This window comes from Pagrus major, chromosome 6, assembly GCF_040436345.1.
Source record: "Pagrus major chromosome 6, Pma_NU_1.0".
In the NCBI taxonomy this organism is placed as follows: Eukaryota; Metazoa; Chordata; class Actinopteri; order Spariformes; family Sparidae; genus Pagrus; species Pagrus major.
The window spans coordinates 16468103-16479860 of record NC_133220.1 but is presented as its reverse complement, the minus strand read 5'-3'; the positions used below and the strand labels follow the sequence as shown (position 1 = coordinate 16479860).

Genomic DNA, 11758 nt, shown 5'->3' with positions numbered 1-11758 from the left:
TGTGGCTCCAGAAGAAGCCGCATGTAATCTGATAAATTGCCTCCAGTGATGTCGCTCAAATTTGCATTGTAGGCACCAGATTTTGAAAAGAAACCTGGACCCATTATGGGCAATTTAAAAACAAATGATGAAAACCAATACAGCAGAATCAGAGATATCGCCTTTTTTATTCCACGATTCCTCTTCCTTTTCAAACACTGCCACCTACATTACCCACAATGCAACTTATCCACTGAGTGACATCACTGGAGGCAATTTATCAGATTACATGCAGCTTCCTCTGGAGCCACAAACGGTTTTATATTACTTTTTCCATATATTCAGTAGTACTCCACGAGACCTCTGTAAACCTCAGTATAATGTGTAAAATTGGTGGAATTACCCTTTAATCCTGTGACATCATCAGCCTAATGGAAGCAATCAGCTGGCACTCCTGTTATTTACTAACTGTTGTTATAACTGTTGTAACTAATATACCTATATGCTTTTTTTTACATTGTGTGCAACAAGCAAGAGGTGTCGAGCCATGCTAGCGTCTCTATGAGCTTCTGTTTTGTCACAGCAGTGCTTTGAGCTAAATGATAACATCAGAATTAGGGATGAGCAAGTACACCATTATCTGTGTCTGTATCTGTTCAACCAATTACATTTTCTGTATACGTACCTTAGATTTAATCTATGATCCGTACTTGGAGTGGTTGGACTGGCCAGAAGTTGTTCATTCAAGCCTGAAATTGGGTTGATCAGAAGTTGCGATATTTATCATTTATTAGAAATCTATTTTCACAACAGCCTCAGAGTTGAGCTTCAGATCAATGTTCAACATGAAAGTAAGATAACAATTTACAGAGAAGCTTTATATAGGCCTGAATGAATGAGTTTCATTTGATGATTTTCCCTCATTAAGAGTACATTTACTCCGATAATACTACTCAGATAATAAAAAGTACATTGTCTGTACCAAATACTCGTTTACCAGTGCTAATATACACAATGAAATGCTAACATCCTGATTTTAAACAGGTAGCATGTGTTTTCTATGTTCATCACCTTAGTTTAGCGTGTTAGCATGCTAATAAGCATTAAACACAAAGTAAAGCTGAGGCTGATGGGAATGTGAATAATTTTGCAGGTAGTTGATCATATACCACCAAATTTGACCTTATGGTGGCACTAGATGATAAGTCAGGGGATCACCACAGTTATAAGGGTTCATCTACTGGGAACCATCATGGTGGACCCACTAACATCACCATCCCAAGAAATCCAACACACCCTGTTTCCATTGTGATAAATAAAAAAAACACTTCTCAGAACGCCATAGGATTGATTTAGATTTTAATGGGTATTATACAAGTTTTCCGAAGGAAAAGAAAACATTGAAACAAGAGGCAAGTGAACCCCCACTTCCAAACCAAAACTACAACAGCATCAGCTAACAAAATGGATATTGCTATTACACTGTACCCAACAAATACTGAGCGAGGGTATCATAACAATAAGACATAAAAGTGTTTCTTGTCTAAAATATACGAGAGCACCTAAGGTTGAAACCACGAGAAGGTTTTGCTTCTACTCTATGTGACGACGGGAGCTGTAGGTGCAGAGATTTCAAATCCATGTTTCAGTTTTTGGTCTGTGGTGTAATATATACTCTATAATTCATCAAATAATAAAGATCTTCTCAAATAAAACAAAATCAAGGGACGAATCATAATATTCTGTTGGTGTGACACCAAACTTGATGGTTTCATTCTCCTCGTTTAGACCAACATCCATCCATTCTGCTAAATGCCCTGTGATTGCAATGATACTCAGAGAAATCCAAATATAGTCTCTTTTTGGTTTCAAGTAAGAGCAAAAAATAATATTCATAATCGATTTAAGTCTGGAGCAAGCAAACATACCAACAAATATCTTATATACAATATCATTGTATTTACATCAGAGGGTACTGAGGGAAAGTGTGTTTAAATTCAAAGTTCATGTTAACTCGTGTTTTGAAAAATGTAACAGGGAGTACAATGCACAATGCAAGGTTCTTTTCTTTAAAAAGTGCAATTCCTTTTCTTAAAGTAAAAAAATATATATCCATATTTTGTATATATGTAGAAATGTTGTTCATATAAACAGCATTTGTTGATTTAAGAGCCCAAACACCAGTGACTAAAAATGAATGCTTTGTTTTGAGAGGCAGCAAATTATTATAGAATATAAATTATTTTACAATACTCAATAGAAAATCAGAAGTACCGCATTTCAACAAAAACAGACAGCTATCGAAGTTTTTCTTTTCTTTTAGGAGGGCTTTCGTAGACTTATCTGCACTAACCTGGGCAAGAATATTTGCTAATTTTTTTTTTTTATCACATGGTTTGGTTGCAAAAACATTACTGGAAAACAACGTTCAAACAACAAATAAAGTTGCATCATAATATTAAAAAGTAACACTTCCATAAAATATCTAAGCATAAAACAGTGGTGGACCTGAAGGCAGCCCACCTGTAACCTCCAATACTTCAGGTTTATAAAATACAAAAGGTAGACAAGCTGGTATACATGCGTACATGTTTGTATATGGATGTTTTTTTCTTGCCTGTGGAATAACTGTGCCGCGCAAGCAATATTTCTTAAAAAGTACATCCTCTACACAGTTATAAAAAGCAAGCTGATATTAAAAGTAAATAGTGGTAAACTGGTGTCTCTTGTTTCCAGTGGTCTGCAACGACACCATTGTGTGTACCAATATTTTTGTGGCACCAAGAGTTTCATCATCTGCTCATGTTTCACCAGGCGCAACATGTTTCTTCCCTTCATATTCAAGTAGTGTTATGTGGCTATATTTGCACATCTTAGAATAGCTTATACCAAAATAAAATCCTTGGACAGCATCAGGTGTCTAACCGTGGGCTCTGACGTCACTGGAGAGATGTGTTTCATCACTGAAGAAGTCTTTCTTAATTTCACACTCGACAACATGCTCAGACATCATGCTACTTTCCAGTTCATTTCATAAAATTCATATATTGTCATAATAATATGGATTTATATCGTATCATATTATATATGACAGATTTTTCCTCTACAAAACTGACTTTGCATTTTGCTGAGTTTCTTTTCGCTAACAGGAGGTGCAACAAAGTCCTTAACCATGCTCCTTTTCACTGAGTCCTTTTCTCCAGTTTTGAATGTGCAACTTTAGGATCCACTGGTGTGCTGTGCCGTCTGTCTGTGTACGTCTGTGTTTGCGTCCATGGGGTCTCCGGGATGGCTGCTGTCGGCCTGCATGGCCAGCTGAGTTTGCAGGTCTTTAACAACACTCTCCAGGCACTGCCGAGCTTCTCTCTCCTGCTGAAGCTCCTGTCTCAGCTGCTCACGATCAGCTTCTGCCTGCTGCAGCTGCACATGCAGCTCTTCAATCTGCACAACACAACCCAACACAGACAGCAGTCAGTATAAATGTGGCACAAATGATGAGCAGGATTTAAAATCCATATGTAAACAAACATTATGTGACTGGTTTGAATGATTGTGGCTTTGTGGGCATCTTACCTGAGCGGAGTACTTGACCCGCAGACGTTCAGCCTCACAGCCTTTGTCACAAACTCGCAGCTGTCTCTCCCTCTCCAATTCTCTCTTCAGCCGCCCACATGACTCCTCTGCATCCCTCATCTTCCTCTCCCAATCCACGCGAAGGCGTTCAATCTCCTTTCGCAGGTTGCGCTTGGCTTCGATGGCCTCACGAAGACGGCCTTTCTTTGCCACCCTCACAAACTCCAATTCCTGTCAAATAAAAAAACATCACAATCGTTTCATGTTCAGGACACTAATGTTCTTTCATTCTGCTGTTGTTTCAGTCTCATCACATAGTATTTCACAAGAACAGGATGTGATACCTGCTGAAGGCTGCGTTTAGCTTGCACAGCAGCTGCCAGCTTCTCCTCCTGCTTCACTCTCATCCTGACAATCTCCTGCAGGACTTTTTCCCGGGCCTCTTTGGTGTCCATGCCCCCGTACAGCAACTGTCTCAGGGAGTCCATCTCTGGGCAAACGGTCCCTGACAGCCAGGTGGGTCCCTCCTGTGGTCGAGCAGCACTCTGAGGGGTCAGAGTCTGAGCCACGCTGGTGCAGGCTGATGGAGGAGAAGCCAGGGAGGAAGGTGGCACTGGATCTGTAGGAGAGAGGGAGTTACAACATCAGCGATTTTAAGAGATACTGTTGTGTTAATTCTCAAATAATGAGTCTCTTAAAGGTTGGCTGTTATTGTGATAAAGCTATTAGCACTACTCAGATCCATGTTTGTATTTGTAAGCCTACTAGCCTACAACATTTGAAAAGCCAGGACCCAGACGTTTCAACTGTTGATACATTACTTTTAGCTAGCTATTTGACTGTTTATCCATTACTTTTATCCATAGATAAACAAGACGTTTAGCTATTTAAACTGTTGATACATTTGTTATAACTCACTGCTTATCCTTTACTTTTAACTAGCTATTTCAATTGTTGCTACATTAGTGTTAGTTAACTGATTGAACTATTTATCCATTACTCTTAGCTATTTTACCCTCTGAAGCCAACTACTGCAAAATCCATAACTTTAAAATAGCTATTTATTATCTAAAAAATAATATATATATATTTTTTTTATCATAATTTCTATCACTTAAATAGGTTGAGCTACCCCACAATCTTTCTACGTAGCTAACTTTTAAAAGTTGGGATTTGCTGTGATTAACCCTCCATGTATGGTACATTTTGTATAGCTGCGTGTATGAAACGAAGACTATAACTTCTTTTCTACAGCTCCTGTTAAAAAACATTACAAAAAATAATATATGCTACACTTAAACAAAAGAATTGCATGTCTTCTGTGGCTACATAACATAAATCTACAGACAACCTTCACCTCTCTTGTATTTCTTCCTTTAAACACCAGGTGGCGGAGTTACACAGGAATCACCCTGAAGCAGCTCTACTATGGCTTATTTCCACAGGGGCTCACTGTGTAATCCAAGTTGTGACTGTAAAATCTGTGTCTCATATCAACTGACTCTTGTAGTATTCAATTTGTTTCTCTGGATTACTCTAAACTCCTGCTGATGGGTGGTACTCACAATCATCACAGTCATCTACATCAATCTCTCCATCTGTGTCCATATCATCGGGGTGGTTGGCGATACTGGAGGGGGCCGGTTTTGCTGTAGGTTGTGTGTCTCCATTCTGCAGCTCCTGCAGCGGCCTGGAAATGGCGGCAGGTCCCCTGCCGGGAGCGTGGCTGTCCCTGGGATGGACGGGTTGGGCTGGGGGAGCTAGTGTCGGATTGGGAGCTGCCAAAGTCTTGTGAGTCTTTGAAAAGGACCTGTAGAGGCATTAAAGGTGCGTTTAAAGCATTTAATTGCTAGATATTACACATATCATCTCTTTTCAAGTGAAACACTCATAGCTTTCATCTGATGACTCACCTCTCCACCTCATTCTGAGTAGCTGGTTTCTCTTTCTCTGCTGCTTTAGGAGACCAGGGGCGGAAAGCAGAGGGCCTCTGTTTAAGTTGGGCCTGTTTCAGATCCTGGAACAACAAACAGAACAACAAGCTTGAATAAACTCACAGTCAACTACCAGTGAACATTAAATCAGGCGTGACGAACACACTAAAAAGGCCCCTTCTCATTTAACAAGGTCGTTCATAGATGATCATGTGATGATTCAAAAGGACAACAGCTTTTATGTCACCCTTTCTGACCTTTGGGCTTAACGGCAAATCCTGTTTCACACTAGCGACACACACAGGGGACACACAAACCTTGTTTGCAGACTTTGACAGCGATTGTAACCAGTCAGGTTTCCTGTCTTTGTCAGCTGGTGGAGATTGTAATATGTCGAATTTGGACCTCTTGGCTGGGACCGGGCTGGGAGACTGAGGAGAGGAGAGCAGAGAGAATAGACGGTTAATCATCATGATCCTTGCAGAGATAAAGTGCAGATATTACATCATAGAGTACAGTGGATATTTCAAGAGCCCACAGCTTCTAAAAATGCTACTGTATGACTGTAAATGCCGTTATTCAGAAGCAACGCACCGATTTGTCAGAACATGATGTGACCTTTTACACGGCAGAGTCACAGCGAGGAAGAGGATTAGACAAACAGAAAAAGAAGAACATAGAGACGAGGAGGATAGAAGATGCATCTGTGTAAGCATTCAGTGTCTGAGCTTGGCATGTCTACACGATTGTGTGTTTGCGTGTGTGTGTGTGAGCAGGGCTTTGAGCTGAGCAGACACTCAAGCTGGTCTGGCTGGCAGCCAGTAGGGCTACATTGCTCCCTGCCAGGCAGAAGAGGCGCCATCAGGTGGAGCAGATCGACTCCCTGAACCACAGAAATATTGCAATAGGGAGACAGAGACGGAGACAAATTAAAGTAATTGCACTCAGTTCTGACAGACGATCGAGTTGAAGTGTTCAAGGAGAGTTGCATGTTAATGCAGGGCTACCGAGTCCGATTTGTTTGAGGGAGACTGCGCTCAGAAAAGCATCTGCATGTTAAGTGCCTTAAAATAGCGAATCTCCAGAGCTCCTGATTGTATCTATTGTATCTGCGTGAGTGTGTGTTTCAAGCTGCAGGACCATGCGTTGAGATAGCTAACCTCCTCAGCCCCTCAGGTCTGCACTTGTCAGACGGAGGATATGTTTACCTGAGCAGGCGTGGAGGCCAGCACAGACCTGCCTGCTACTCTCTTACTCACTACTATGACATTCTGCCTGCAGGAATGGCAAACACTCCCATCTCCTCGTCTGCGTGCGCGATTCAGGAGAAACGATTACTGTCTACCTTCAGAAAACCTCAATGGAAAACACTCCAGCGGCGTTGCGTGTAGTTGTGAAACCTTAATCGCTGCCCGCTGTAATCACCTCAAGATGGAAATTAATGACAAACCTCTTTTAGCATTAAGCGAGAAGCCCGGCTGGTAATGAATCACGTCTCGCAGTTTTTCTACACGAGGCCAGACGCTGCATAAGTGTGTGTGTGTGTGTGTGTTGCACACGCGGCAATGAGTGGGTGTTGGGACGCCTGGGGAGGTGGGTGGGTGCGGCTGTAGACATACATATGTGTGTGTGTGTGTGTGTGTATGTGGGAGTGAGTGTGTGTCTGGTACAGTGTGCTGAAGGGTGGAGGTGTTAAGTCAAGTCTGGCACTGTATACCTGAACACACACAGACACACACAAAAGTATCTGAGACAAGAGTGCTGAGAAAAATGGCGGATAATAATACAATTTAAAACCATTATCAAACAAAATAATATTGTTTATTGTCAATATGGCAGGCTTTGGGAATTTTTCACTATCAAACTAAAATGGCTGCCTTCAGACCAGTCAGGTCTGCTGACCACACTCCCAGTTAAACTTTGCCCCCATCTGCCCTCTTCATTCATTTCCTCTCTTCTTGACCGCCACTTTAAGGACAGAAATGATTATTAGTATCGTTAGTTCTCTGTGAAATGTGGAAGTTTATCTATATTTTTTTATTTTCATGCTTTTATTTATTAGTTTTCATTATTACATTAGTGTATTTCTCTGATTGTACATTTGTCTCCGCTCTGAACAGCACTTCTAAATGTGTTCTTTGTCGAGCTGCAACGATTAATCGATTGGTTGTCAATTATCAAATTAATCGGCAACTACTTTGATAATCAATTAATCTATCGTGAAACCTTTTTTAAAGCCACTACAAGGAGTTCTTCACTGGCTATGAAACAGTCGCACTTTCATACTGATACCTATATATGACCTACATAAGCAAACAAGACCATCAGTGACAAGATCAGCTTTTTCTATTTAGTTTTTCTTAACGCCAGCCTCCAGGTCTGTGTGCGGACTGAGGGAGCCTATGTTTACATTTTCCCAGGCAAAGTTACAGTGAGTAGCACATCAGCTTGTTAAAAAGAAGTAAAAGGAGAATTTTTTATTAGATAATCTTATTTTTGACTATATTTTGAGATTTTTTGTGGCAACACTTACAATTTTGTCCACAGGGGACTCCAAAATCAACAAAATGTAAGTTTCTTGTAGTAGCTTTAAGTAAAAAAAATAAAAAGGTTAATTCCAGCTTCTTAAATGTGAATGTTTTGGGGTTTCTTTACTCATATTTGACAGCTAATTGAATATATTCTGGTTGTGGACAAAACAAGACATTTGGGGACGTCATCTTGGCGTTTTGGAAACACTCATCGACATTTTTCACCATTTTCTGGCATCTTATAAACCAAACAACTAATTGATGTATTGATATGTACAGATAATTGGTTGGACTTCACTTTTAACCCCTTTGTTTAGCATTCACAGGCAGCTTATGAACACTTGATAAATGGTTCATAACACACTCTAATGTAGTTGTAGGCAGATATGATAAGGATTTATTAACATTAATAATTGATAACATTAATACAGGGACTTAAAGTACAATGTTACCACTTCATCCATAACAACAATAAAAGTTTATTAAACCACCACCTCATTTCTGTTCTGCCTGTTCATACTGTTTTTTTTTTGCTTCCTGAGGTTTACATTATGTGTTTGTCTGGACGCTCCCCTCCCCCTCCCTGACTCATAAATCTCTCTACCTGTTTAACCTGTAACCACATAACGCACACACCCATTCAAGCACACACAGCGTGGTATTTGGTTTTGCTTCTGTAGGTTAATTCTTTTAAACCAGACCTCCTGCTGACGGCGTCCTGCTCAGCGACGGTGACTCGACCCCTCACCTGCCTGACTCAAGGCCGGCGGTTTTCTAAGAACTGCTGCCCTGCTGTAATCAGACTCTGTAATTACTGACATGACTGTTGTTTTCCCGACAAAGGATGTCTGCCTGTCTGGTACTATTTCTACCCTGAGGTTTGCAGCTCCAGGAAGGCTACGAGCACTAGACATAATAGAGTCAGAAAACAGACACTCCCAGACACCACAAGGGACCTGCTGGCTAAATCTGACACTGACCTCACAGGAGAGCAGCCGCACGGGCTTAACTCACCACCACATCATAGACATAGCATAGCCACGGAGTCATAACACCCTCCTCGCACATCCTACTGCCTAGCAGGTCCCACTGAGCCAGATGATAGGACATCCCTCCCTCTCTCCCTCTCTCTCTCACTGGTGGGAGAGAGGGAGACTTCCTCTGAGGAGTTTGCTTTGGCCGAGTCCCCTGTGGGAACTGAGTCTTGAGTGGGAGGGGGGTGGGCCGGGGGAGCGGGACCACAGAGGAAGCACTGAGCTGAAGGAATGTATACTTGAAGGCCAAGTGCAGCCTCTCCTTTAAGACTCCATTCAAGCATTGCCCTTTTCAACTCGCTATTGTATGATATTTCTTTCAGGCGCTGTAATGAGGGAGCGTTTCAAAGAAAACCTGTAGGCTAAACAGGGTCTAATAGCAGCTGGGCAAGAGCAGAAATGCTTTATTTTTTAATTAGTGCCATATAATGGCATGGTAATACCGGGATAAGCCCCAGCTATTTTCATGCTGGCATGGCGGATAATCACAGGGAAACACAACACATTGCAAACATGTCAATTTCTATTCTCGGAGCAGAGCGTTTGACCTGCTTGAAGAATAATTTGTCAATATGATGCTAACTGGAGCGTGATGGGGATTGAACTGTTATTTCACTTGAACATGGAGCCAATCAACAATATTTGTTTATTGAGTCTGTGACCGGACCAGCGCTGCCATTTGTTGGTATGCAGATTTAGTTTAACTATACAATCTTGAGCTTGATTAGCTGTGAGTGAACTCATGGCTAATATGACAGCTAGCTGCACCCTAAGCTAAGCCTACTACTGCTAGCTTGGTTATGTTCGCACCGTTAGCGACCACGTTACTTTTGGGGTTATTTGCCATTTTCAGGGTGAAGGGTGCTAGCTTGGAGGTTGTTTTTTCCAACAATCCTAACATGCTAGTGGAAGGGAGGAGAAAAGTGACTGAATTATTTGGCTAAAGGCAGCCTTATACCCAATTGAGTGAGACCAAAGCTAAGCTAACTGGCTAACAGGATGTAGCTTCATATTTATCGTACAGAAATGTTAGTGGTATCAATCGTCTCCCAAAACTATTCCTCACCTTCGCCTACTTTTGTGCCTTCTTGACATCTTGAAAAGTCTTTAAACTTCCCGGGTTTTTCACAAGGTGTTAGCCGCTAACACCACAGTAAATCAAAACCTGTAGCATCGTTTGCGGCGCTAAAAAGCCTCAAATGAAATCATCGAAGAATCAGACCTAGGGTGGCACTCATCCTGTGGGACAAAAATAGCTTCCCCAGCTGAACTTCCTCGGGAAACCGTCATACAATACCAACGCATGCTGCATGATAGCATGGCATTAAGAAAAGTGCACAGCAACAAGACACAACAGGCTCAGATTACGGCCTCCTTTCCCCTCCTAAACCCCTGAATGTAATCCCCAGATCGACATGTGCTTAGTGGGGCGCTGTCTCACTCAAGGGCACACCAACTGGCATGGCTCACTCGGGTAACAGCCTTAGTTGGAAGTGAGAGAATACTAGTTTGAGTAATCTGATCCCTGTAGTTTGGTGTGGATATTCACAGGGATGCCTTGAGCTCTCTATTCAACTCTCACTGCATAAATTGTACGACAGTCCCTTGATTTATATAAAGCCCTGCGGTCACCTCGTAACAGCTGGGGGAAAATTATTGGTGTCTGCCCAGAATATCCCTGAAACTTCATCCCTACGCCACACAGATACAGCACAAGCTCCCATTTCCCCTCGCTAAATCTTAGCTTAATTTACCAACTTATTCTGTCTCCGTTGTGTCCAGTTTGAAGGATATATTGTTTGCGTATCGAGCCGTGACAGTACAGACACACAAAGAGAGCTGCAGGGCCTGGCATACGGTTGCATTACAGTAAAGCTTATTGGATTGTCCTAATTGTCTTTGAGATTGAGACCTGATGAGGTCTGAGGCGGATGCAGGACGAGCTGCTGTCCCTAAAGGTGGAAAATATCACATCAGGTCTGCACAGCTTGACACATATAGCTTCAAGACAGAAGGACAAAGTGTGTGAGCAGTGTTTATCACGATCCAGTGACCCCAGTGGAACCAGTTAGGGTAATTCCTACTGAACACATATACGCTATATATGTTTAACTACTACTGTTTGCTGTCTGCTGGTGTCACAGCAGTATACTGGTTTTGAGGTACACCACGGTATGAAAACTCATGGTTATCATGCCGTGTACAATTAAGTACATTAAGTTTAGTCAGGATATAATATTTTGAGAAATTATAATAGTGTGTTTGTTTAATCCTTCTGTTTTCATTCCTTTAAGGGCTGTTTCAACTTATTGTGTAACACTGGAGACCCTTACATTGTGAAACCCTGATATTTTCTGAGATGGTTATCAAACCGTGAAAATCTCATACCGTTGCCACCCTAAACTATATTACTGCCATCACTGTCTACTGTCTACAGTCTGTCCTGGAAAAGGAGTCCCACCTCTTCCAGTTTTTAGGGGCTTGAATAAAGACAGACTGACCTGATAATATGGACAAGACGCCCCGTGCAACTATTATGTTGTGTTTAATTCACGTCTCAATAAAATAATACAACATGCTCGAATGTGAATTCAAGCTATTAAGACGCACTAAACTCTCTTTAATCTTTTGATGACATGTTTCATTTCGAGGTTCATGAAAAAACCTGTTCCTGAATGAAGTGAATTCCCGGCGAGTGCATGAAAAG

At 41.6% G+C, this 11758-nt stretch overlaps 1 protein-coding gene across 1 annotated transcript in view; it reads right to left on the bottom strand.

Moving 5' to 3' along the window:
- Positions 1–1321: 1321 nt before the first annotated feature.
- The window catches only part of skib (v-ski avian sarcoma viral oncogene homolog b), a 33698-nt gene continuing 23261 nt past the window's right edge, over positions 1322–11758 (bottom strand). The window contains exons 2-7 of the mRNA XM_073469302.1: positions 5804–5917; positions 5466–5569; positions 5118–5362; positions 3897–4171; positions 3553–3783; positions 1322–3420 (exon numbers count right to left, since the gene is read on the bottom strand). Of these exons, the coding sequence (XP_073325403.1) occupies positions 3199–3420; positions 3553–3783; positions 3897–4171; positions 5118–5362; positions 5466–5569; positions 5804–5917 (1191 nt within the window). The 3' untranslated portion in view covers positions 1322–3198. The remainder of the gene's footprint in view (positions 3421–3552; positions 3784–3896; positions 4172–5117; positions 5363–5465; positions 5570–5803; positions 5918–11758) is intronic.